This window comes from Acanthisitta chloris, unplaced genomic scaffold (genome assembly GCF_000695815.1).
Source record: "Acanthisitta chloris isolate BGI_N310 unplaced genomic scaffold, ASM69581v1 scaffold21835, whole genome shotgun sequence".
In the NCBI taxonomy this organism is placed as follows: Eukaryota; Metazoa; Chordata; class Aves; order Passeriformes; family Acanthisittidae; genus Acanthisitta; species Acanthisitta chloris.
The window spans coordinates 1-24209 of record NW_008673462.1 but is presented as its reverse complement, the minus strand read 5'-3'; the positions used below and the strand labels follow the sequence as shown (position 1 = coordinate 24209).

Sequence of the window (24209 nt, the reverse complement as noted above, 5' to 3'; positions counted from 1 at the left end):
CTTTCCAGAGGGGTTTTATGTTCTAATATGGCCATCCATTACCTTCATGACCTATGTTAGACCCTTTCTGTGAGCTCTGAAATAGCTTCTCCCTGTGAACTCTTTTCTTCACACAGGCCACCTAGAAATGGTGAGGTTCCTGCTGGAAGCCGGTGCAGACCAGGAGCACAAGACAGATGAGATGCACACTGCTCTCATGGAGGCTTGCATGGTAAGGGACATATTCTCCTCCTTTCCTGACATGGATAAAGTAATTCCTTTTGGTCTCCTTTTGTTACACAGCCTAACTGTGATATTTGGTTCCCTTACATACTTCATGGAAGAATTAGTGATGGGAAAATCCTTCACATAGAAATTAACGAATTAAATAACTCAAGTGGAAAAATTCTCTGTAGTTGTTAAAACGCCTTTAACATTTCTAATGTGCTCAGCAGAGGCAGTGAATGTGGCCCTAACCTCATTGCTGGAGGGTTTAGCATACCCAGATCACGTTGTAGAAATCTGTAAGCTGAATTCTCTGTCAGTGTAGGTGGTTACTTGTGTAATAGCCACGTGCTCCTGGAAAACACAGGACCAGGAACTGGGAAGTAACTAGGAAATGGAAGGGGAAGTTGTTAACTTCTTACTCAGGGGAGTGCTTTGATGCTGCTGCTTTGTCCCTCTGAGGCCGTTGTATTCATCTGAGTATGGAACTTAAATGTTAAACTGAACATTCATCTCTGAAAATTCCTTTTTTCATTCTCTCTAAGCAGATTCCTTGTGAACTGGGTTTTCTTGTCACTATATAGTGTCACATGTGAACCTGTGGCTGTAGAGAAAGGCCCTAAATCCCTGTGTAGTCTGCCCTTCCCTGGAACAACTGAAATCAGCCAGTTGTGCCTGTTCAAGGAAGTTAATGGCTTTGGATAGGGGAATCATTAACAAACCATTGTGCTTCTCCAAAGTCCTTGGAAAGAAAGTCTTGTAGATAAACAGGGCTGGAGCTGTCCTTTATCTCACCCTGAAATCTCCCATGCCACATAAATCTCCTGGGCACTGGCCTTGCAGCCAGTTCCCTGGGAGGTGATGATACAGTAATCTTGTTGGATGTTGCAGTTGGATTCCCATGGGAACAGCTTCCTGATGGAGCTGTGGATCAAGCCTTGCCACCTTCTTCCCCCCTTTTGCCTCCACTAATAGGCTAACAGATTTCCATTGGACTTGCAGAACTGTCAAGACCTATTTTTTTATTTAGACTTACTGAGTAATAGCAAAGAATTGTTCTCCCTTATTTCTGCAGGAAGCTGTTCCTAGGGAGGCATTTCCAACTGGCACATAGTTGAGAGTCTCATGCCTTCAGCTCTGCCGAGGAGGGGGAGCAGCTTTCTCCAGCAGTATTTAAAGAGCTTGCAGTGTGAAGTGAAGCAGAGCAGGGACTTCATCTCAGCATGTTTTTTTCTGCAGAAATACTCATTTCTCTTTAGTAGCACAAGAAGTCTTCCTTCTCCAGAACAGCAATGGCCTCCAGCGTGTGTTTGTCTGTGGCACAGCACTTGCATCTGAGCCAGCAAGGGTTTCAACCTTGCCCTACAAGGCATCCAGGAACGTTTGTGCCCAAGAGATTTTTATGGAGAGCAGTTACTATTGATTTAATGCAAATGAGGCGTTGGGCAACGGCCTTTGCCTCAGGGGGAGCAAAAAGCAGGTTTGTCTGGTTGGCATTTCCTCTGTTGGAGGACTGCTGCCCACAGAGCTTCATCTCTAAAACAGAGCTGGTGCTTTCCTGCTGGTTGCTCAGGTGACTCAGTAGCAGCTGGTAGGCTTTTCCTAGCTGTTGTAGAAGAGCTGAACAGCCCCTCCCCATTGTTAAAACCTGGATAGAATTCCCTGGTGTGGTGAAGCACCAGCAGTTCTCCTCCAGGCTGCCTGGCCCACATAGGAGGCTTTGAAGCATACCTTGATGCTGCTGCTTGCCATCCTTGTGGTGGATTGGGGCGATCAGTGAGCTGTCTTGCCAGAGCCTGATGGCTGAGGCACCAGCTCTGCATTTCCCTGAGGAAACATTCTTTGTGGAGCCTTGGAGTTTCTCCCTAAAATAGTTCTGTCGTTTCATGTAAAAGGTGAATATGTCCTAGTTAATGCCCTAGATATTTTTCCAAGAGGAAATCGTGTTTTGCTCCCTGGATATCAGGAGAAGGTATAAAACACTTGAGAAAATGAAGCAGAAAAATGTCAGATGCAGTTTGGTATTTTGTCTGGAAAAGAATTGTTTGGGATTGTGGTTTCCAGCTTGGCAATGGCTGCGATTTGCTGCCTCTCAGTAGTTAGTCTGAGATCAAGGTGTACTCGCCCTGCTCAGTGACAACCTTGGGGTAGCCTTGTGTTCCTGGTGAGCAGCTGTTGATTCTCTGCAGCCCTCCTGTGTGGCAGATTATGGTTGCTCCAAGTGGGAATGATGGCAATGTCCTCATGGAGAACACCAGCTTGGAGAGCTGGTGCTGTTGTTGGAGCGCAGCAACCAAGCCGGTTGCCCACCAGCTTGGAGAGCTGGTGCTGTTGCTGGAGTGCAGCAACCAAGCCGGTTGTCTGAACAAAAGGCAGTGGGATGTGTCACTCTCAGGCCTCCAGTGTAAACAAGGAGCTGAAAAGCCACTTCAGATAGCTCCTGAATTTATGGCATACTGAAAGCGTGATGAGGATCCTATGCTCAAATATTTTTCAAGGGGGAAGGCAAACTCAGGAGGTACCTTTTGGTAGAACAAGTTTGACAACATGATCGTGGTCCCTGGAAAACCCTGCCAGGACCCTGCCAAGGGAAGGCCATCACTCCAGTGACTCCTGACAAACAGTCTTGTTTGGGCCTTTCTCTTGGAGGGAGAAAGTAAGTCCTGACTGCTGTTAAATTGAGCAGTGCACTGAATTTGCAGGAGCCAAGAGGCTCCAGGTCAGTGTGCACAGCTGCTTTTTATGGAAAAAAGGAAGCAAAAGGACTTCAGTGTTGTTCTTGTGGTGAAAAAAATCATGGTGAGCTCCCTCTCAACTTTCTGGGCTTTATTTTGGGGTTCCCCCCCAAGTGAGGTGATCCCAAACCCTTGAACTCGAGTCTGATGTGAAGCTGTGCAGCTTGTTGGTTGCACCATCAACAGAGAAGTCTTTATATGGGGTTCATGGTATTTTAGGTTTGAGTTCATCCTATTCAGTAGAATATGCTCAAGGTTTCTTCAGGTGCCTGTTTAATAGGAGATTTTTATCCAAATGCTTAGGGAAAATCTTTTGGAAAACTGTCAAGCAAGTTTAATGCTTTAATGGATTCACTTTACTCATTGCTTTCTGTGTCTCCTGAGGGAATGTGAGCCCGTGACAAAGATCTGGAGAAAAACAGTTTCTCTGTGTGGACAATCTCTTGACCTTGGCTGTTTGAATTCCAGGATGGCCATGTGGAAGTGGCAAGATTACTGCTGGACAGCGGGGCCCAGGTGAACATGCCTGCGGACTCCTTCGAGTCTCCGCTGACCTTGGCAGCCTGTGGGGGGCACGTGGAGCTGGCAGCTCTGCTCATCGAGCGCGGAGCCAACCTGGAGGAGGTCAACGACGAAGGGTACACACCACTGATGGAGGCAGCTCGGGAGGGCCACGAGGAGATGGTGGCACTGCTGCTGGGGCAAGGTACCTAACCACGGGGCCTCCGTGGGCTGCAGCCAGCAGGCAGGGGCAGGTGGTGGGGCAAGCAGCACTGGGTTACTGTGGGTTTGGGATGTGGGGCGATACGATGCCTGGTGCCTCAGGAGGTGGTTTGTGTGCTGCTCCTGCTGTCAGAAACTGGAGCTGTGTCCTTTCCAGGGGCGAACATCAACGCTCAGACGGAGGAGACGCAGGAGACCGCGCTGACTCTGGCTTGCTGCGGAGGCTTTCTGGAGGTGGCAGATTTCCTCATTAAGGCAGGAGCTGACATAGAGCTTGGCTGCTCCACACCGTTGATGGAGGCTGCTCAAGAGGGCCATTTGGAGCTGGTTAAATACTTGTTGGCTGCAGGTATGGAGTGGTTTTATTAACAGCTTTGTAGAGATCTGAGAGAAAAACACCTGGTTCCATGTTCATTAGATTTTCATTAGCAGCTTTCTGAGGTTGACTGCAAAGGTCTGTGGAGCCCTAAGTAGCTTTTGAGGGTTAAATGGATGTGAACTTGCTCAGAACCGAATTTACAGCTGATTCTTTGGTTTAGAATATGATTAAGTTACCAGTTTCATAGATGTTGGATTGGAAGGGAGAAGTTGGGCTGGATAATCTTAGAGGTCTCTTTGAGCCCTAGTGGTTCTGTGATTCTAAGTTAAATTTGCTGCCTGGTTGTGTAAAGCTGAAGGGGAGACGTGGTGTTTCCTGCAGTGAACCCCTCAAGGCTCACAGGTTTGTTGCTGCCGTTCCAGGGGCGAACGTGCACGCGACGACGGCGACGGGCGACACCGCGCTGACCTACGCCTGCGAGAACGGCCACACGGACGTCGCAGATGTCTTACTGCAGGCTGGTGCAGATCTGGTAAGTCACTGCATGCTCCATAAAATCTCAGTAGGAAATAAAATGGTCAGCATCTAATGATTTCTTGTTTTGTTGTTTGTATGCTCACGGCTGAAAACTTGCGTGTGCTGCTGATCGCTCTAGCTGTATTCCAGTTCCCTCCTAACTAAGTGAGAATTGGTGATGGTTCTCTAATGTATTTCAGGCTGTGTAATTACCTGAAAGTGCTTAGGTCAGTTACAGTACTCTGTGGTGATTGATGCCTGCAGCATTTCCAAGCCATTCAAGGCTGCCTGGACAGGAAAATAGGGGATTTCATTCTTTTGTCATGGCATTCAGCCCCGAATCGTGGAGCTGGTCCTGGGTCAGTCCTTGTACCTGCAAATTTGTTGTATTCCTTACACAACACACTGCTAGTGATCTGTTTGGTGTACTGTAATGGAATTAAGGTAGTGGAGATAGATAGATTGATTTTTACATCTCAGTAGGTTAGTACAGCAGTGTGTTACCAAAAAGGGAAGTTAAGCCTGGCAGGACACATCTTGTTTAACTAAAATCCTCACCGTGTGCCTGAGTGCTCCTTGTCCAGCAGTCTCACACCTGTACAGAGACAGGTGCTTCCTCTGCCTGCAAGATACCCTCAGTTCAAGCATTAGCTGAGTTTTTAGGTCTAAGTCTGTGAAGCACTGGAAAGGTTTCATGTTTAGTACTTTCCCATTCAAAAAGCCACGAGGCTGGCTTGACTCCTTTCCCATGTGCTACTGTGGATTTTAAACCTTTCCTTATCTGCCCTAGGAACATGAATCAGAAGGTGGAAGAACCCCTCTCATGAAGGCTGCCAGGGCAGGTCATGTTTGCACTGTTCAGTTCTTGATTAGCAAAGGTAAGAGTGTGGAAAGGTTTGGGTTTTCCTGCTGTTAGAAATACTCCAAGTTAAGAACACATCAGAACTAGTTTAACTTCCTTGATTTGTTTCAAATAACTCTGTAGGTCATTGATTTTTCACCAGGCATGTAATGATCACCTCTGGTTTCTGCAGGGATTAGTGACTGCAGCTAGTTACATACACAGTGTATTCCAGTCTTTAATCCCTAGTGAAGCAGCAGCAGCAGTGGTTCCTGGGCTCTCCATGCTCCTGGTGCAGCCTTGGAGTGCTGTTTCCAGGAGTTTAACTGCCTGTGGGTTTCCTGGTTTGGACTATAACTTGCTTCATGGTTTGATGCAGAGCCTGGAGTTCCCATGTTCACTCCCTTGAGCTGATTCTGACGGATTTTTCTTGTCCCTTCTTCAGTGGAGCAGAACTGGCCTAAAGCTTCCAGCACAATGGAGTACTCCCTGTGTAGATTGCAGAGTAGTTAACTTTGGTCACTTTTGCTAGAGGAGAATCTGTTGAAGTCTCTTCTAACTGCTCTTCCCCCTGTGTTCTTGCAGGAGCCAATGTGAACAGGACCACAGCCAACAACGACCACACTGTGTTGTCTCTGGCTTGTGCTGGAGGTCACCTGGCAGTGGTGGAGTTACTCCTAGCCCATGGTGCTGATCCCACGCACAGACTGAAGGTTTGTCCCTCAACTGCCTCACTTTCCTCTGTGATACTCCATCATTAATCTTAAAACTCAGGATATCCAAGAGAATTTTCTCCTTTTACATTCTCTGCAACTGATCCAACCTGTCATGACTGAAGTAGAAGGAAGATGGAAAAGGTGATGTTTCCCAGGCAGGAGTTAGGCTCTTGCACATGTTTATAGAAGCTGGAGTTAGTGCAGGTCTGTTGATCACCATGACTGTCAAGGTTGCACTCTATTGTAAGGTGGTAATTGTGGAAGAGGAAGGAGAATTTTTCGACGTACTAGTTTTTGTTGGAAATACTTCATAGAGTCCTTAAGTTTAGATGTGGACCTGGTGCAGATGGAGTGAACGTTTACTACTGCAGAAAGCAGTTTGTAACAGATGCTGTGTTGTGTCTCCCAAAGCACTGCAGTGTTGTTCTGATGATGCTCTTTACTAACTCTGTGATCTTCTCCTCTTCAGGACGGGTCAACTATGCTTATCGAGGCAGCCAAAGGTGGTCACACCAGCGTGGTTTGTTACCTGCTAGATTACCCAAACAACTTGCTTTCTGCTCCTCCACCTGATGCCACTCAGCTGACCCCACCATCCCATGATTTAAATAGGGTAAGAGTTCAGGGCTGGTGATCTCTGGGGCTTTTTTGCACTTCTTTTTGAGGCTTATTCAAGAGTTCAAAGATGGGAGAAGAGTCAGTCATGTCATCTCATGAACTGTGGGTGAACACACTGCAAATGTCTTTGAGCTGTGATGAAAATGGGGAAGACTTTTGAGCATTATCTTGCAGTGCTTTCACCATTCTTATTCTCTGAATCTTACTGGAAAAACACAATGAGGTGGGAAAGAAACAGCAAGTATAAAGGTCTGCTTTGATGAAGCTTTTCAGAGTTTTAAGTTGTAGCCCATTGTGGCTTGTACCATACTGTAGAACTGTACCATGTTGAGTATTGTTTGGCAAGTAATTTTTTAGGTTAAAAATGCAAAGTACACAGAGGTCAGAAGATCTCCAGTGGTTAATTATTTAACTCAGCACATTAAAAACCATATTCAGTGTTCTTAGTCACCATTTCAGTCTGATTTTTCTAACGGGTTTTGTTTACCTTCTGTTGCATTATAAGTAAGATTAGAGTATGAGAAGAGTAATCTGTTAGTATCCAACCATTTAGGCTCCTCGTGTACCAGTGCAGGCGCTGCCCATGGTGGTCCCACCCCAGGAGCCTGACAAACCCCCTGCCAACGTCGCCACAACCCTTCCCATCAGAAACAAAGGTCAGTCCTGCTTCTGCAGCTCATTGCCTAAACAGCCTTCCTAGGTAGGACACAGAGGGTTGCACTCGTAGCAGAGTAGCTCCAATGAAGAGTGTTTATGGATTCGAGTCAAGGAAACTGCAATTTTGATTATTATTTTTGTTACTTTTTTAAGGATTTGCTTATCCACCAAGTATCAGTGATCTAATCCTGTAAATCACAAAGCGTCAAGAAATCTGCCTAAGTAAATCTGTTAAAGCCTCTGTTAGTCTGACATACTGGTCTAATGCAAAATGTCACCCAGAAGCCTGTAGAAATTGGATACTGGAAGTTGTAAAAACCTTGTTAATCTCCACATTGCAGTTGATTTGATAGCTTGTGTTTCCTGAGGAGAGTAGTCTGGGAGTGGGTTTGACTAATTGGATTGAAGGCGGAATTCCTTGTGCTATAAAATCTTTAGTCTGATGTGGCTCATGTCCTCCTTAGGACTAAATTTGCATCTATTTTGCTATTTTGACACTTTAACCCTTTCTCTACTTAAGAACTCTCTTCCAAAGCCCATTTTTTTTCCCAAGGATCAGCTGTAGCAAATACAGGCGTGCATGTCCTAAAACTTAATGCTGGGTGTACACTTGTATTGTTCTGGAGACACAGCAAGGATGGCTGGAAGACACTGGGCACCTCCACTGCCTCAGAGCCTGAGTTTTGATTTGCCTTTCGCCCTTCAAAATTAAGTGATTGTTGCTCCTCCTCCTGGTGTGGCAGACCATGTCAGCTGCGGGCCTGGGGACTTCTGCACTGAGGCTCAATTGGACTAGTCCATCGCTCGGTCTTGCAGGAAGGCTCAAATATTTGCCTTGCCTGGGCAGAGAGCTGAGTTTTGGCACAGGCAAAATCATGTCTGCTGTGGAGAAAACCTAGTGGCTAAGCACACCCTGTTAGATGTAAATGCCTGTCCTGGGTTCTGGCGCTGTTTGTCACCTGAGCCAAGCTGGATACCTGGAGCGAGAGGATTCCTAGTCCTAGAGAGTGTAGAGTACCGAGTCGGCCGCCAAAGCGGTGGCCCAGACCCAGGCACCGAGATGTTTTTGCATCCCTCTGGCTGTGCTTCCAGGGCCGTGAGCATACCTTTATGTCCTAACACCATGCCAGAGGCAAAGCACCGAGCACAGAGGCAGCATGTCCTTGCTTTTTGTTCCCAGTTATCCTGTAGCAGCACTCCCTCGGTAGCAGCGGCTCGAGACAATCGCTTCATTTGGCACAGGCATGAGCAGTGTTGGAGTAGATCTGTCTCTGTAGCACGGGGCTATCTGGGCTGTACGTGCAGTAATGTGTCCTGTTAAATTGCAGTCTGGCTGCTGGGTCCCAGTTGGTAGGTGTGTCCTTGGAGGGCCTTCCTGACCTGCTGTGGGTGCCCCCGCGGCCCAGCAGTAGCTCTGTAATGAGGATGCCGTTCGTATGCACTTCCATTGGTTCTGAGGGGGTTTCTTTTTCACACAGCTGCTTCTAAACAAAAGTCCAGCAGTCATTTGCCAGCAAACAACCAGGATGTACAGGGTTACATCACCAATCAGTCTCCAGAGAGCATTGTAGAAGAGGCTCAGGGCAAGTTGACAGAGCTGGAGCAGAGGATAAAAGAAGCCATAGAGAAGAACGCTCAGCTGCAGTCCCTGGAATTGGCACACGCTGACCAGCTCACCAAAGAGAAGATTGAGGAGCTGAACAAAACAAGAGAGGAACAAATCCAGAAGAAACAAAAGATTTTGGAGGAACTGCAGAAAGTGGAGCGGGAGCTACAGCTGAAAACTCAGCAGCAGCTGAAAAAGCAATACCTAGAGGTGAAGGCGCAGAGAATCCAGCTCCAGCAGCAGCAGCAGCAGCAGTCCTGCCAGCACCTGGGACTACTGACTCCCGTGGGGGTCGGAGAGCAGCTCTCAGAGGGAGACTATGCACGGTTGCAGCAAGTGGACCCCATCCTGCTCAAGGATGACCCTCAGCAGGCTGCCGCGCAGACGGGCTTTGCCCCCATTCAGCCCCTGGCCGTGCCGCAAGCGCTGCCTCTGGCGGCAGGGGCCTTACCTCCGGGGTCCATCGCTAACCTTACAGAACTGCAAGGTGTGATAGTTGGACAGCCAGTGCTGGGCCAAGCACAACTAGCAGGGCTGGGGCAAGGAATACTGACAGAAACACAGCAAGGGTTAATGGTAGCCAGCCCTGCTCAGACGCTCAATGACACGCTGGATGACATCATGGCAGGGGGGGTTATATCCTGATGAGCAGGGCAACTAGCAGGGCTGGGGCAAGGAATACTGACAGAAACACAGCAAGGGTTAATGGTAGCCAGCCCTGCTCAGACGCTCAATGACACGCTGGATGACATCATGGCAGGTGGGTTTATATCCTGATGAGCAGGTATAATATTTGCTTGACCAGTTGAGGGTATGTCCACTTCTTTTATGTGTGTGCGTGTGTGTGTTTGTGTATTCCCGCGAGCTCTACGGCAGCTAGCCCTCTGACCCCTGTCTTGAGCAGCTGGAACAACTAGCTTTAACTTTTCCGTTTGCAGAGTAGAGCTAACTGGGGCCTGTGGGTCAGGTTGGTATGGTGGAGGTGGCATTTTTGACTCTTTGTAGTCTGGGGGGGATATGCCAAGGTCAAACAGTTGTGTTTTGGCCTGATCGTAGCTCACGAGCAACGTGATGGTGGTACTCGTTAGTCCTTGCGCTAGCTGAGAGCTGACTTGGAGTAGGCTGTGAGCAGCACCACATGAAGCCTGTGATGTGTGAGGAACCCGTGAGCTTATCCTCTGACTGAGAGCTGCTCTAGTTGGACTTAAATAGTCTATGTATTGGAAGCTTTTACTTCTGTTGGGAAAGAAAAGGTGATAATCCTAAGACTTTTTGAAACGGCTGCTCAAAAATGGCTGCTTGGCCGGCAAGAAACACATTTAGCCTTACCAAGTTCTTATCATTGATTTGGAGAATTTTTTACCCGGTGACATCAGTGCTTTAAGGCCTTGAGTGGTAAAATGTAAGAGGTTTTAAATGTGAGTTTCGTGTTGCTGTACTTTACACCTGCCTCAGTTGCACTTATTCCCCTTTCCATGCTAAAGTAGCTGTTGAAATCCTCACTTTGACTCCTCAGCTGAACACAGGTAGGACATAGCCAGGAGCACCCTCAGTACAATTCCAGCAAGTGACATCATTTTTTAAAGGCTAAGATGATGCACTTGTATTTTGCAAGTGCTGTCTATCTGAACATGCGAAACATGTTGGGCTGAGGGGTGTGTGCCAGGTCTACCAGTAGGTTTTAGCCTAGAGCTGGTCCTGCAGGAGTTGTTGTGGTGCAGAGTGAATTGAAGGTATGGTAAATGGCTAAAACTGCCAGGTGGGGATGGTTTCAATCACTTTGAACAACACTTTGCAGATCAGGCACGTGAGTGACCTGGTGTCCAGGCAGAGCTTCATCCAAGACAGCAGAAACTTCAGGACCTGCAGAGATTCTCTCCTGGGAATCTGGTGTTAGAGTTGAAGCCTAGACATACACACTGGAAGTGGATGCTTAAAAAATAGACAAAGCTACATTAGTCATACACTGGTAGTGAAGATTTCTCTCCTGTGGAGCTGCTGGGACACATAACAATTCAAGTGTTGGGAAATTACAGTTCTTGGTTGCTTATAAAGAATCTGTGCAATGCACTTCAGTTGGGCTTAAATATAACCTAAAGTTGCAGTTAGGGCATTTGCCATATGTTTAACTGTAGGTAACGTGTTAAGAAGGTACAATTTCAGGTCACCTGCCACGTACCCAGATGGTCGTTGATGCCTTCTGGGGCAGCTCAGGCATTTCCAGTCTGAGCTGGAGTGAATGTTTGTGTCCTGCTCAGTCCCACTTGTTGGTGCATGCATGCACACGTGCAGTTGGCAGTGAGGTCTGAACTTCCTTGCTATCAAGGGGCTCATTTTAGGGTTTTTTAAGCAAGAGCAGACACAGAGCTGAGCACAGAATTTCAGTGCCAGCTTGAATCCACACATCAGAATTGGGCATGGAGCTGAAATGGGTGCAGTATAATGCAGCTAAATATTTGATAAGTAGCTCTGTTTGTTGCTCCAGTGGGTTTAAATTCTGTTCCTGAGGTGCCTTGAATGTAGTTCTGTGGCAGAGCTGTGGTGACAGCACCAGTTACAGAAACAAAGCCTCACCTTGGCTGTGCACACTGGGCTTAATATGCATCTCTGTGCTTAATTAGTTGCAGACAATGAGTAAGTAGTACATATTCTCTCATTTTTACCTTTGGACTTCTTTCTGACCCTGCTGGAATTGAGGACAAGCACAGGGTTTACTCCTGAGCTTCAGATGCTGGACAAGTTCATTGCTTGCTGTGAGGCTCCTGGAAAGAAGCATTTTTTTAGGGTTAGGTATATGTGTTGAATGGAAACATTGCATCTCTTAGGTGGTGTGTTAAAGATGTAATGGAGAAAAAAGCTCATGTTTTTAGTAGTAAACCTTATAAGTCGCAGCTATTCAAAGGGTTGTGTCGAGTCAGAGTTTCACATAGAGTCTTGAAGCCCTGGATGGGATGAATTCCTGGAAGCCACTTTGTGGGATGAGTCAGTTTTGAATGCAACTGTCTAAATACATGAGCAAAAATCTGAACTGACTACAAGTTCTTCTCAGAGACGCAATCCTGAAAAAAATGTCGAGTGCCAGCATCCCAGGAAAAGCAGGTTCTGTCCCACTTGGGATGAGCTGGAGCTGGTTTTGTGTGGGACTGAGCCTGCCACAGGCCACCTTGCACACTGCAGCTCACAACCATCCAGCCTGCATCCCTGGAGCCCTCAGTGCACAGAAGCAACACTCTGTGTTGGAATTCAGAACATAACTTGGCCTGTTGTAATGCGAGGCATGTTCTGCATCTCAAGTGCTCCGGAGTGGTTTGGAGCCTGTGTGGCAGGAGCACAGCTTGTGATAACTGAGGGGTCAGCAGAGAAAATGGGGGCAGAGCTGATGGGGCACAGGGATGGAGAGTTGGCTTGGAACCAGCTGGAAAAAGCTGAGGTCTCCAGTATATTTTTTGTAACGTGTTTTTTGATTCAGTTCCTTGTCTTGGCTTGGTGCAGTGTCATGTGGAAGTTCTTTGGTAGGTCTCTGTTGACATTGCAGGAGATAAGGAAGGAGTGTGTAAGAACAAGGCTGTGCTCACAGTCAGGCAGCTCTAGTGAGACACAGAACGGTCAGCATGAAGAGGAAATGGGGTTATAGAGGTGTTTGGTTTCTATAACACCTTGCACTGGGTGAAAATACAGAGTACTCAGGGAAGCAGCAAACCCAACCAGGCCCAACAGCCCCGTGGTCCTGTGGAAACATCAGGCTTGTTTCCAGGCAAACATCTGATTTAGGGCAGGGAGGTCAGTGAGGAAAAAGTCCTGTTGGCTCAGATGTTGAGTGTTAGTTTTCAGGGTTTAGTCTGTCAGTTGGCTGGTTCCTTCCCCTGATCTTGGGGCAGATTTGTAAGCCAGATGCTTCTCCCACTGGTGAGGCTGTGGGGCACGGTGGGGAGAGGGTGACATGGGGTGTCCTTCTGTCATTCCAGCTAAGAGAAAGGTGAGATGTGCCCAGGAAAGAATCAAGATAAAGAGCAACTCTCTGCTCCTAATAGCAGTAAGCACAAAACTGATTGTCTGGTGTCCCAACAAGTGTCCAAGCCGTAGGCTGGAGTAGTCGAATGGCGCTTGGAGCGATGTCTTCCAACCAAGAAGCTTGACCTAGTTACCTAACAAGAGGTAGCTGGTCCCATACCAAGGCAGATGTACACTGAAATATTCTCAAAGTGAACTAGCTTTGAAGACTTGGTTGTCCCAGTCATGAAGTGATGATGTTTTCATGGTGAAGTACAGACTTGGAGGTCAATTTTGCCACTAGTCATTAGAGTGAAGGAGCAAGAGGTGGAAGAAACATTGGCCTGTCAGTGTGTTCAGATCTGATGATCAGACTAGTGGGTTACTCTTCTTGGTGCTCAAGACTTGTGGAAATCTTTTGGCTTATTGGAAACTTGAACTATTTTAGTTTGAAGACTAAAGGTTGTGTTCATCACCCTTGGCATGGTCGTTTCAACTTGAACTCCACACAGGTGGCATTGAAATCACTCATCAAATCACTGCCCATAAAAACTAGTATATGAGCAGGGATAGGAGCTATATTTGTGAGTTATTGCTGGGGCACACTTGAAAAACATTTCAGATGAGAACTGTCAGTCGACATGCTTATTCTCCTCCACTAGCAGCCTTGAAATCATTCATTTTCTTACTATACCATGAAGGTTTTCCTCGTTGTGGGCAGAAGTGTGTTGGCTTTAAACAGGTCTCTCCTTTTTGTTTGGGGGTTTTTTCCTCCCCCTCACCACAGATGTAAAAAATAGGCTTTACCTAATTGAGACCTTCTTAATGTGATTTTTTTTTTCAGAAGTTTCATAACTTTCACAGTGTCTCCTGTAGTACAGTAGCTGCTCTCCAGTCCCTTTATTGGGACTAGTGCAGGAATTCTTAGCTGCTGCTTAAAACACATGTGCTGGTTTTGACCTTATGTCAGAATATTTTGGCATGGCTTCTGTGTGTCTCTCTTAGTCCATACCCAGTGTGATTTCTTGGAAGAGATAAGTTTGCAAAAGGCATTTTTAACATAAAGATCAAGGGAGCTGGAATCCTGCTCCCAAAAACAAGGTTAATGGTACTTTTTGTGTTCAAAACTGGGGACTCCTTGTTTCTCTCAGTGACATTATTAGCTTCATTGCTGGCATTCTGGGTAGGAAATGCACAGATTAAATTAGCACTGAATGGAAAACACAGGTGCCATGCAGAGGTGGGGGCACAGAGCCTCTTAGGGTACAGGTTTTGTGGCATCTCTTGGAACACTTCCATTCGTTTTGCAGTTAAAGGTGTTGTCAGCTGGACAGGACGAGTGTGTGGTGCTCCACTTGCTCCTTTGCTATCACACCTGGCAAACACCTGGAGAAGTGACAGGGAGAAAAACACCGAGCTCTCCTGAGGAAAAGTAGGAAGATGGGAGTTCTAGGTGGAAGTTTGCTCTGCACTGCTGAACATCCTGTGTGTGGGCCGGATTCCAGGGAGCAGTCGGTGCTATCTGTGTCATGTCCATGCACTGTCGTCACTGTACATGGTATTGCCTCTTGCTTACCCTAACCTTGGGCAAAGCCTCTGCAAACTGCCTGTTATGGAGCTTCCACTTCTCTGGTTGCAGCGAGTTCTGCCGTGTGAGCATCCTGCCCTGCTGCTTCCTCCTTGTGTTTCTTGGGGGGTGGGGTGAAGCTTGGACAGACTTTTGTATGAGAATATTTAAGCTGTTTTAAGAAGAATTGCATAGATACCTGTTGATTGGACTTGTACTGCAGCCCTGCTTCCAAAGGTATGGAATTCCTGCTCCAAGTAATGTCTGACTTGCTGTAGGAGAGATCTTTGGGTTAAAATAAATAATTCGATCAGTTGTCTCTTGTGGGCTTCTAGAAACCGTGTCAGTCTGATGCATACCTCTGTCTTTGATTGCATACACTAAACCTTTTTCACAGATCAAAGAGTTAAAGGTTCCAAGGTTGGGTTAAATGTGGAATATATGTATCTCTTTGTGGAAAATAGAAGTTTCTAGGGAGTTTTGTCTGTTGGTGGGAGTTGATCCCACTGTCCCTGCACTGTCACACTGAGCTTGGGAAGTGTTTTGCTTTGACTAAGTGTGGTTCTTCTGTCCAACAGCAGTGAGTGGAAGAGCATCTGCAATGTCAAACACTCCTACCCACAGCATTGCCACCTCAGTGTCCCAACCTCAGACGCCGACTCCAAGCCCCATCATCTCTCCTTCAGCCATGCTGCCCATCTACCCTGCCATAGATATCGATGCCCAGGTGAGCCTGCTGCTCTCTCACGTGCACACAGCTATTTTTTCCTGCATCCTCAATAATTCAGCAGTAGTAAACAGCTCTGTTGCATAATGAATTGGGGTCTGGGGACTGAGTTTGCTGCTTTTAGAAAGCCCAAACAGCTCCCCGGAGAGTCGCAACCCACTTTCCTCTGTGCGCTCAGCAAACACGAGAGGAGTCTCTGCATGACTAAACACTTGTAGTTCTCATTCCTTTGTTGTCACAGTGGTTGTGAGAAACAGAAAAGTTGTCTACTGGCAAATGCAACATTTTTCTGGCCCGATATCCTCAGACAAAAATGAAATGTTGCACATTGATTTTTCTGGTTGTGCTTGAAAAATCAGCAATTACAGATGTATGAAAGTTTTGAAACTAAGAATTTCTGTGATTTTAACGAGAGGAAATAGTTCAAGCTCTGACTTCCACTAGAGAAAAGGCTTTTCTGTATTGAAAATAGTTTTTAAAAGGCCATCTCTGTGTTGACTGGCAGCTAGCTGGCCATCAGCAAAAAGCTAACTAACGAACATGTATACAGAGCTCAAAGCTGTGCATAACATGGCTAAGGGTTGGGCAGTGTGGAGGAGAGGAAAGACATGAGATCATTGTGGAATAAGGGAGAGAAACCTCTGGAAAACCAGCCTTGGCTGCTTCAGCTGCTCGTGGCACTTGGCTTGCTTGGTGCTGCCACCAAGCCTTAGGCTGAACTAACGATAAAATTCATTACTTCATTGAAAGGTCCCAGGCAAGCAGTGGCAAAGAAGTTATTCTAGTTAGCAGAGCACAGGTGAGGTCATGATTCTTGGAGAATCTCAGTTCTTGTCAGGATTTTTTCAGTCTCCCAGCAGCACTGACTTGAGAGGTAGAATCCTGTCAGGAGCTTGCACACAGGAGGTATCTGTGGGGAGTCAATAAACATGAATCAAACGCAGAGAATTACAGGTGCAGCTGTGTTTGGGCTAATGTGTGATACAACAGGTACCTGCAAACCCAACAATTCACCTTGTGTGTGTAATGTGTGTTTGTTCCAGACTGAGAGTAACCACGACACAGCATTGACCTTGGCATGTGCTGGTGGCCACGAGGAGCTGGTACAAACCCTGCTGGAGAGAGGAGCCAACATTGAGCACAGGGACAAGAAAGGTTGGTATCTCACCGTGGCAATGCAGAGCCTCCCTGCTCTTCCAGTCTGTCACACTGAACAAACCCCAGTAAGCCTAGTCTGTGTGTGCTTGGCTTTTCTGGTGGTTGAACTCACGTCACTTCAGCTGTGAACTCTTCAAACATCCTTTTCCATTGCAGGGTTTACTCCTCTTATTTTGGCTGCTACAGCTGGGCACGTGGGTGTGGTGGAGATCTTGCTGGATAATGGAGCTGATATTGAGGCGCAGTCTGAGAGAACCAAGGACACTCCCTTGTCTTTGGCTTGTTCGGGAGGGAGACAAGAGGTGAAGTAAAACCTGAGTCTTTAAAAGCAGTGTGTGAATTATGTATCGTGCCAGTGCACTCAAGTGATCTTCCAGAGGAGTTAGTCACTTCATTCCCATCCCATTTCAGGATGGTGTGTTTAAATAGGGTGCAAAGAGCTGCCCATTTTCAGAGTTACACAAATGGGTTCCATATATGAGCCACGTCGTGGGTTTGGGGAAAGCAAATGGGCAAACATTGGGCTTTGGGCAGTAGAGATGATGTTGGGATGTGATGTTCTCACTGTGGGTGTGAATAGAGAACATGAGATAAAGTAATGTAACTGCTTTCTTGTCTGAGGAGGAGGTTTTGACTTGAGAGTGAGCTGAGCATTCAAAAGGGAGGGGACTAAAAGCAGGAGTACTCTATACACTGTGTTTGACTTGAGAGTGAGCTGAGCATTCAGAAGGGAGGGGATTAAAAGCAGGAGTACTCTGTACACTGTATTCAAACTGACTCTCTTTAGAGATGGATGAAATAATCATACAAAGATCTGGTTTTCCTTACTATGCTATACAGTTTGGTATGAATGGTTTGGGCATGCTAATGAGCAGTCATGCCTGATTTTTTAAGGAAGCTTTACTGTAGCTTAGGGAACACAGTTGCAGCCTCATCTGTTCATGGAGGAGAGGAGTATGGGTTTGGGCATGCTAATGAGCAGTCATGTCTGATTCTTTAAGGAAACTTTACAGTAGCTTTGGGAACACAGTTGCAGCCTCATGTGTTCATGGAGGAGAGGAGTATAGGGAAGCAACTGACTAAAATGGAAGATGTTAATGGCATATTTAGGCTTGAAAAACATTTGTCCTGTATAGATTTGCAAGTTCTGGAGCAAACCAGATGTTATTTCTCAAACCACTGCAGGTGGTGGAGTTGCTGCTAGCTCGAGGGGCAAACAAGGAGCACAGGAATGTGTCTGATTACACACCCCTGAGCCTCGCTGCCTCGGGGGGCTACGTGAACATCATCAAGATTCTGCTCAATGCTGGGGCAGAAATCAATTCCAGGCAAGTCCTCTCCTCACCCTCCTTCTGTGGCTTTAGTTCTGGGTCTTGTGAATGAAGTGTGTGTGTTACCCCTTGTGTTCCCTGCCCAGTTCCCTCTGTGTGTCTGCATGTGTGTGATGCTGTTGCAGCCGTTGGGGGTAGAGCACAGCTCAGGTGTGCAGTGCACAGATCAAACAAAAGGGCTGAGAAAAACTTACGCTCCTCATAAGAGATGCCTTTGCATCTAAAGCAGTTAAAAGGCAGTGTTCATGGTGTGTCTGGGTAAAAGAACTTGTCCTAAGCAACGTTGATATGAAGAGCCTCTTGTAGGTCAGTCATAGTTGGTGTGTAGCAGGTTTTTCAGCCTTGGCTAAGTGCTGTGCCCTCACTGGTTATCCTGATCCCATTTCTAAACCTGCTTGTAAAGCAGCTTTTGGTTTTCCTTTCTTCCCTTTCAGAACTGGCAGCAAACTGGGTATTTCCCCCCTGATGCTGGCAGCCATGAACGGGCACACTGCTGCTGTCAAGCTGCTGCTGGACATGGGCTCTGACATCAACGCCCAGATCGAGACCAACAGGAACACAGCCCTGACCCTGGCCTGTTTCCAGGGCAGGACCGAGGTGGTCAGCCTGCTGCTCGACAGAAAGGCTAACGTGGAGCACAGAGCTAAGGTACGGGGCAAACTCCTGAAACCTCCAGGCAGATGTGCTGTCATCACTTCCCCACTGTTACCTCACCTCACCTTTCGTGCAGGTGAACTTGTCTAGTTCAGGTCTCTAGTCCATATATTGGAGAGAAAAAGGGTTTTGGTGGTTGCACAGTTAATCCAAAGACGTGTTTCTTCTGAAGCCTTAATTCACCTTCAGGCAGTGACAAGAGGAGTAATCCATGAACTTAATAAAAATAGAAGGTTTTATTGTATTCAGAACTAGCCAGAATCTTGGCCTGGGTATGCTCAGGGTCTGATCTCTTCTGTCTGGAGCTGTTTATATCCAGTGCCGATGCAGAATTAAAAGGGGTCGTGTGTGCTTGAGTCTCTTGAAATGGGAGGAAAGGCTGTTCACTGGAAAAGTGGCTAAGAATGCTGAGGGGGGTTAAAAAAGAGACATCCTGCACATGTGGCATTCTGTTCCCCTGGTCCACATGCTTAATGGTTGCCACAGAGGAGCCTCAAAGGATCTGTGTGGTACTGATTGATGTGAGGTGTTGTTGCTAAAGTTCATGTCCCCTGGGTCCAGCTAAAGTGCTGCAAGGTTGGTGTGAAACTGGCCAGGTAACTGGAATCCATACACCAGAACTGGAAAGATGTTGCTGGAAGTCCAATTAAATCTTGGCTCTCAGGTAAATATCCCTCACCCCTGACTAACTGCTTCTTTCCCTGCTTGCTCTCCCAGACTGGTCTGACACCATTAATGGAAGCAGCGTCCGGGGGCTATGCAGAAGTGGGCAGAGTCCTGCTGGACAAAGGTGCAGATGTCAATGCTCCCCCAGTACCTTCATCCAGAGACACAGCTTTAACCATTGCAGCAGACAAAGGGCACTACAAGTTCTGTGAGCTCCTCATTAGCAGGTACTGTGTCTGCAAGCGAACAGCTTCAAGAGAAATAAGGTTTTTTTTTCTACACGACAGGGTAGGAAATGGGAAAAGTTCTGTGTTTAAGCATTACTGCAAATTCTTACTTACCACAAGCACTGCAGCGAGGTGGAGTTTGGTGTGGGAGTGCTTCCTTTGCCCAGGCTGTGATGGGCTGTGCCTCTCGTTGCAGGGGAGCTCACATCGACGTGCGGAACAAGAAGGGCAACACTCCACTGTGGCTGGCAGCCAACGGAGGCCACCTCGATGTTGTCCAGCTGCTGGTTCAGGCTGGAGCTGATGTGGATGCAGCTGATAACAGGAAAATAACCCCTCTCATGGCAGCCTTCCGAAAGGTAGAGCTTGAAGTTCAGCCTGGCTCTTAGCTGGGGCTGTCTCAGTCATCCCTGCACAGTTAGCAGTAGAATGAAGCTGACTGAAACTGCAGGTTTAGAAACACATCAGTTCATTTTAATAGTTGGCATTGACTCTTCAGAAATAGGTATGTGTGTCACCTGTGCAGTATCTGTGTGAAGGTAGAATAGCAGTTTGCTTTATAGGCAGTTTACCGAGGCTGGTTCTGGTGTGTGAGGGCTGAAAGTTGCAGTGTGTGTGTGTCTGATAGAGCAGGGGGGAAATAGAGCTGGCTCCTCATGCAAGAGAGCATGAAGAATTTGCTCAAAAAAAGTGCAGTTTAGCCTGATTTGAGTCTGGAGATGATTGTTGTTAGCAAGGGAATGGAGTTGAGGTGCTGCAGTGCTGGAGGAATCACAGGTGGCTGCAGGAGCCTGCGGCAGTGAGAGCTGGGTGTCTGCAGACTGCCCAGAGACAGGCAGAGCTTTGTGAAGGTGCAGCTGGAGTAAGGGCAGCCTGACCAGGTCCTGCCATTACTTGCCTTCTCCTGTGTCAGAAACAGGCAGAAATGTGCCCCACTAGTCCAGAGGGTGAGAGATATCTAAAAGAAAGACCTAAAATCACTTCCTTAGAAAGAGAGATCTCAAATCCCCTCTCTGAGATGCTCTCACGTGAGAGCAGCGTTGTGCTGAGGAGCTGAACACGAGTGTTTTGTGGGCAGTGTGGGACTGAGGAGTTTGCTGGCAGCCCAGAAGCAGCAGGGCTGATAGTGTGTGCTGTCCCTGGGGTGTCTTGCAGGGCCACGTGAAGGTCGTGCGTTACCTGGTGAAGGAGGTGAACCAGTTCCCATCCGACTCGGAGTGCATGAGATACATAGCGACCATCACTGATAAGGTGAGATGGGAAGGCAGGGAGTGTCTGGGAGGGAGCAGTGTTGTGTCTCTGCTTTGCAGATGTTGTGTATTCTTCTGAGCTTGCTGCCCAGCAGCCTTCAGCTCAAGGATGAGCCCATTGGAATTTTTCAGATAAAACAGAAAAAGACTGGCAATGTGCAGCTGTGGGGACTCCTCAGTGCTGTTAGGACAGGAGTGATGGAGGTGGTGTTATTTATTGTCCATGCCTGTTTTCCAGTGTTCTGCCAGCCCTTACCTCACTGCTCTGTGTTTCCTCCCTGCTGAGCACATTTGGCCTGAATTTGTGAGGCCTTTCACAGTGGGGTGGGGGCAACAGAAGGAACTTCTGCCAAGAGTGTGCATTTATAGCACACTGGGACAGGGTTCAGTGATTCTGTGTGATCTGTGATTTCACATCACATCCATGGCTGGAATACCAGTCTGCAGGGCTGGGCATGAAGAGGAGCTTACTGGAGGGAATTTCCAGTTCTCCATTAAACTCCAAGTAGTGCAGCAGTTCCTAAGTGACAGGAGTTAATCTTGAGGTCATACATCCAAACCCTTTGGAAAACTGAGGGGGGATGTCCTTTCCCATTTCAGGAGATGCTGAAGAAGTGCCACCTGTGCATGGAGTCGATTGTTCAAGCCAAAGACAGACAGGCTGCAGAAGCCAACAAAAACGCAAGCATTCTGCTGGAGGAGCTGGACCTGGAGAAGGCAAGTGGGAAGAGCTTAGAGCTGGGGATATTGTCGTGATAAAATCCCAATTTCCCCTTCCTTCAAGCTGATAGGGTCGGGGAAGGGAGGTACTGAGGTGTGGGAATGTGTGTAGTTACCATAATTGGAGTGTCTAGAGCTGAGCATCTCATTCAGCTAATCTTTGAGCTTTGCTGTTACTCAGAGAAATTGGATCAAATGAGTATTTTCTCTGGGATAATGTTGTACAAAAGGATTCCTGAATATGTGGTTTTGTCAAGTGCAAGGCAGATGGGCATTTTGTCGTCATACTAGTATGGATTTTAGGTCTAAACACTGTTTTGTGTCTTAAAAAAGTACTAATTCAGTGGGATCCATAGTGGTGTAATCTTTGCTGTTACTCAGAGAAATTGGATCAAATGAGTATTTTCTCTGGGATAATGTTGTACAAAAGGATTCCTGAATATGTGGTTTTGTCAAGTGCAAGGCAGATGGGCATTTTGTCGTCATACTAGTATGGATTTTAGGTCTAAACACTGTTTTGTGTCTTAAAAAAGTACTAATTCAGTGGGATCCATAGTGGTGTAATAGAAATAGATTTTGTGTCTTAAAAAAGTACTAATTCATTGGGATCCATAGTGGTGTAAGAGAAATAGAACAGAGGATCCCAAGCCCGAGGAAACGAAGCGTTTGGGTTTCCTGAAACGCGTGGGACATCTGGTAATGCTGATCCATGTGCTTGGCTTGTAGCTAAGGGAAGAAAGCAGGAGATTGGCTTTGGCTGCCAAAAGAGAGAAGAGAAAGGAGAAAAGGAGGAAGAAAAAAGAAGAACAAAGGCGAAAACTAGAAGAAATAGAAGCAAAAAATAAAGAGAATTTTGAACTTCAAGCTGCTCAGGAGAAAGAGAAGTTAAAAGCTGAAGGTGATTTGTTAAATTGCTACTGCATTTATTCCAGGAGAAGAGTGGAATTCTGTGTGAGTTGGTGTAAACAGGGGAGAGGCTCCACATTAGGACATCCATAACAGATTTATTGATATCTGCATGGTTAGTGGTGTTGTATGTGTTTTGGAGCCTTGTAAAGCTGCTCCTGAGTCATTCGGTAGGACAGGTGCGACTTGGAAACCCAAACCACAGAAACTTCCTTAAACCAGCTAAATTACTCCTGGTTTTTTTTCCACTCTTCCATCAGATGATCCCGAGGTCCCGATGGAGCCTCCCAGTGCTACCACCACCACCACCATAGGTATATCTGCCACCTGGACAACATTAGCAGGTTCCCATGGGAAGAGGAATAACACCATCAGCACCACAAGCTCCAAGAGGAAAAACAGGAAGAACAAAGTAACCCCTGACAACGTGCAGATTATATTTGACGATCAGCTCCCCATTTCCTACAGCCAACCCGAGAAGGTGAACGGGGAATCCAAGAGCAGCAGCACCAGTGAGAGTGGTGACAGTGACAACATGAGGATCTCCAGCTGTAGTGACGAAAGCAGCAATAGCAACAGCAGCCACAAAAGTGACAATCATTCTTCTACAGCCGTTACTAACACGCAGAGCAACAAAAAGCAACCCTCGGTGCTTGTCACTTGTCCCAAGGATGAGAGGAAAGCAGTTCCTGGCAAGTCATCCATAAAGTAAGTTCCTGGGACCATGAATGCGAAATGCAACTCATCCTTTGGGGTTCCTTCCTCCCCATAATCACAGCATTTAATTTCTTCTGCAGGTTGTCTGAAGTCATGAATGAAGTGACGAGTAATTCCTTGTCTACTTGCACGAAGTCTGCTCCTTCTCCCCTTTCTTCTCCAAACGGAAAGCTAACCATTGCTAGTCCTAAACGTGGTCAGAAAAGGGAAGAAGGATGGAAGGAAGTTGTGAGGAGGTAAGGAGAACACGGCCCTCATTGCCCTTGTTGCTGTCCATTGTGTAGCTCTCCCTGGATTTGACCTTAGTGGTCCTGATAGACATCACAAAATTGCTGCTGCATAGGTTGAATCAGGAGGTAGAAGATCATTTTGACCAACCTGCTCACAGCTTCGTGCCATGAATCAGGAGGTAGAAGATCATTTTGATCTGCTCACAGCTTTGTGCTCACAGCTTTGTGCCGTGGAAGTGTTTCCTACTTAACATTGTTTCTCTTTTATATAGGTCCAAGAAAGTTTCTGTTCCATCGACTGTAATTTCCAGAGTCATTGGCAGAGGAGGCTGTAACATCAACGCGATCCGGGAGTGCACAGGGGCACACATAGACATTGACAAACAGAAGGACAAAACTGGAGACAGAATAATCACTATAAGGTGAGCAGGGTCTTTGATTGGCTCCTTCCTCTGGGGATCTTCTCATTGTACAACATGTGTCTGTCAAGAAAAATGAAAGGGCTTGGTCTGATTGTTCCTCGCAGGATCTCTTTGAGGCAGGGGAGATGAATGGGGTTAGGAAACGAGGGTACAGCCACCAGTTGGTACCACTGTGTTGGTACAAAACACAGTTTGTGAGATAAGGCAAAGCATAAGCATGAAAATTCTGTGTTCGGGCTCGTTTATTTAGGGAAGTAAATATTTTAACCATTTGGGGTTTTGGGGAATTAAGAGTTTTCAACTTGAGCTTCTTGAGTAATTGTCAGCCAAGGTCAGTTTTTAGCTGGAGAGTTCCGCTCTGTGTCGGATGACAGAACCCAGGCTGGACCACATGCTGGAGGCTTGTGGCTGTGATGTGTGTGAATGCTAAGCTGCACTTTCCCCTCCCTCCCTTTGCCCAGGGGTGGCACCGAGTCGACGCGCCAGGCCACACAGTTGATCAACGCTCTGATCAAGGATCCGGATAAGGAAATCGACGAACTCATTCCAAAGAACCGCTTGAAAAGTGCAACCGCAAACTCCAAAATAGGCTCCTCTGCACCTGCCACCACTACAGCTGCTAACAGCTCTCTCGTGGGCATCAAAGTGACCACCGTAGCTGCTTCGTCCGAGCCTCAGACTGCCTCTGCGCTCACAGTGCCTTCCCTCT

The 24209-nt window shown here is 47.0% G+C and overlaps 1 protein-coding gene across 1 annotated transcript in view; it reads left to right on the top strand.

The window, feature by feature from the left end:
- LOC103802507 (ankyrin repeat domain-containing protein 17-like) overlaps nt 1-24202 on the top strand; it is a gene marked incomplete at both ends in the record, with an annotated part of 34448 nt that extends 10246 nt beyond the window's left edge. The window contains 23 exon segments of the mRNA XM_009074989.1: nt 117-211; nt 3408-3645; nt 3820-4011; nt 4404-4513; nt 5288-5375; nt 5924-6051; nt 6524-6667; nt 7226-7328; nt 8808-9560; nt 15068-15219; nt 16263-16374; nt 16534-16679; nt 17563-17705; nt 18143-18356; nt 19080-19255; nt 19452-19614; nt 20411-20506; nt 21106-21222; nt 21952-22123; nt 22392-22839; nt 22929-23084; nt 23351-23500; nt 23962-24202. Coding sequence (XP_009073237.1) covers nt 117-211; nt 3408-3645; nt 3820-4011; nt 4404-4513; nt 5288-5375; nt 5924-6051; nt 6524-6667; nt 7226-7328; nt 8808-9560; nt 15068-15219; nt 16263-16374; nt 16534-16679; nt 17563-17705; nt 18143-18356; nt 19080-19255; nt 19452-19614; nt 20411-20506; nt 21106-21222; nt 21952-22123; nt 22392-22839; nt 22929-23084; nt 23351-23500; nt 23962-24202 — 4337 coding nt within the window.
- Between the last annotated feature and the right edge of the window lie 7 nt (nt 24203-24209).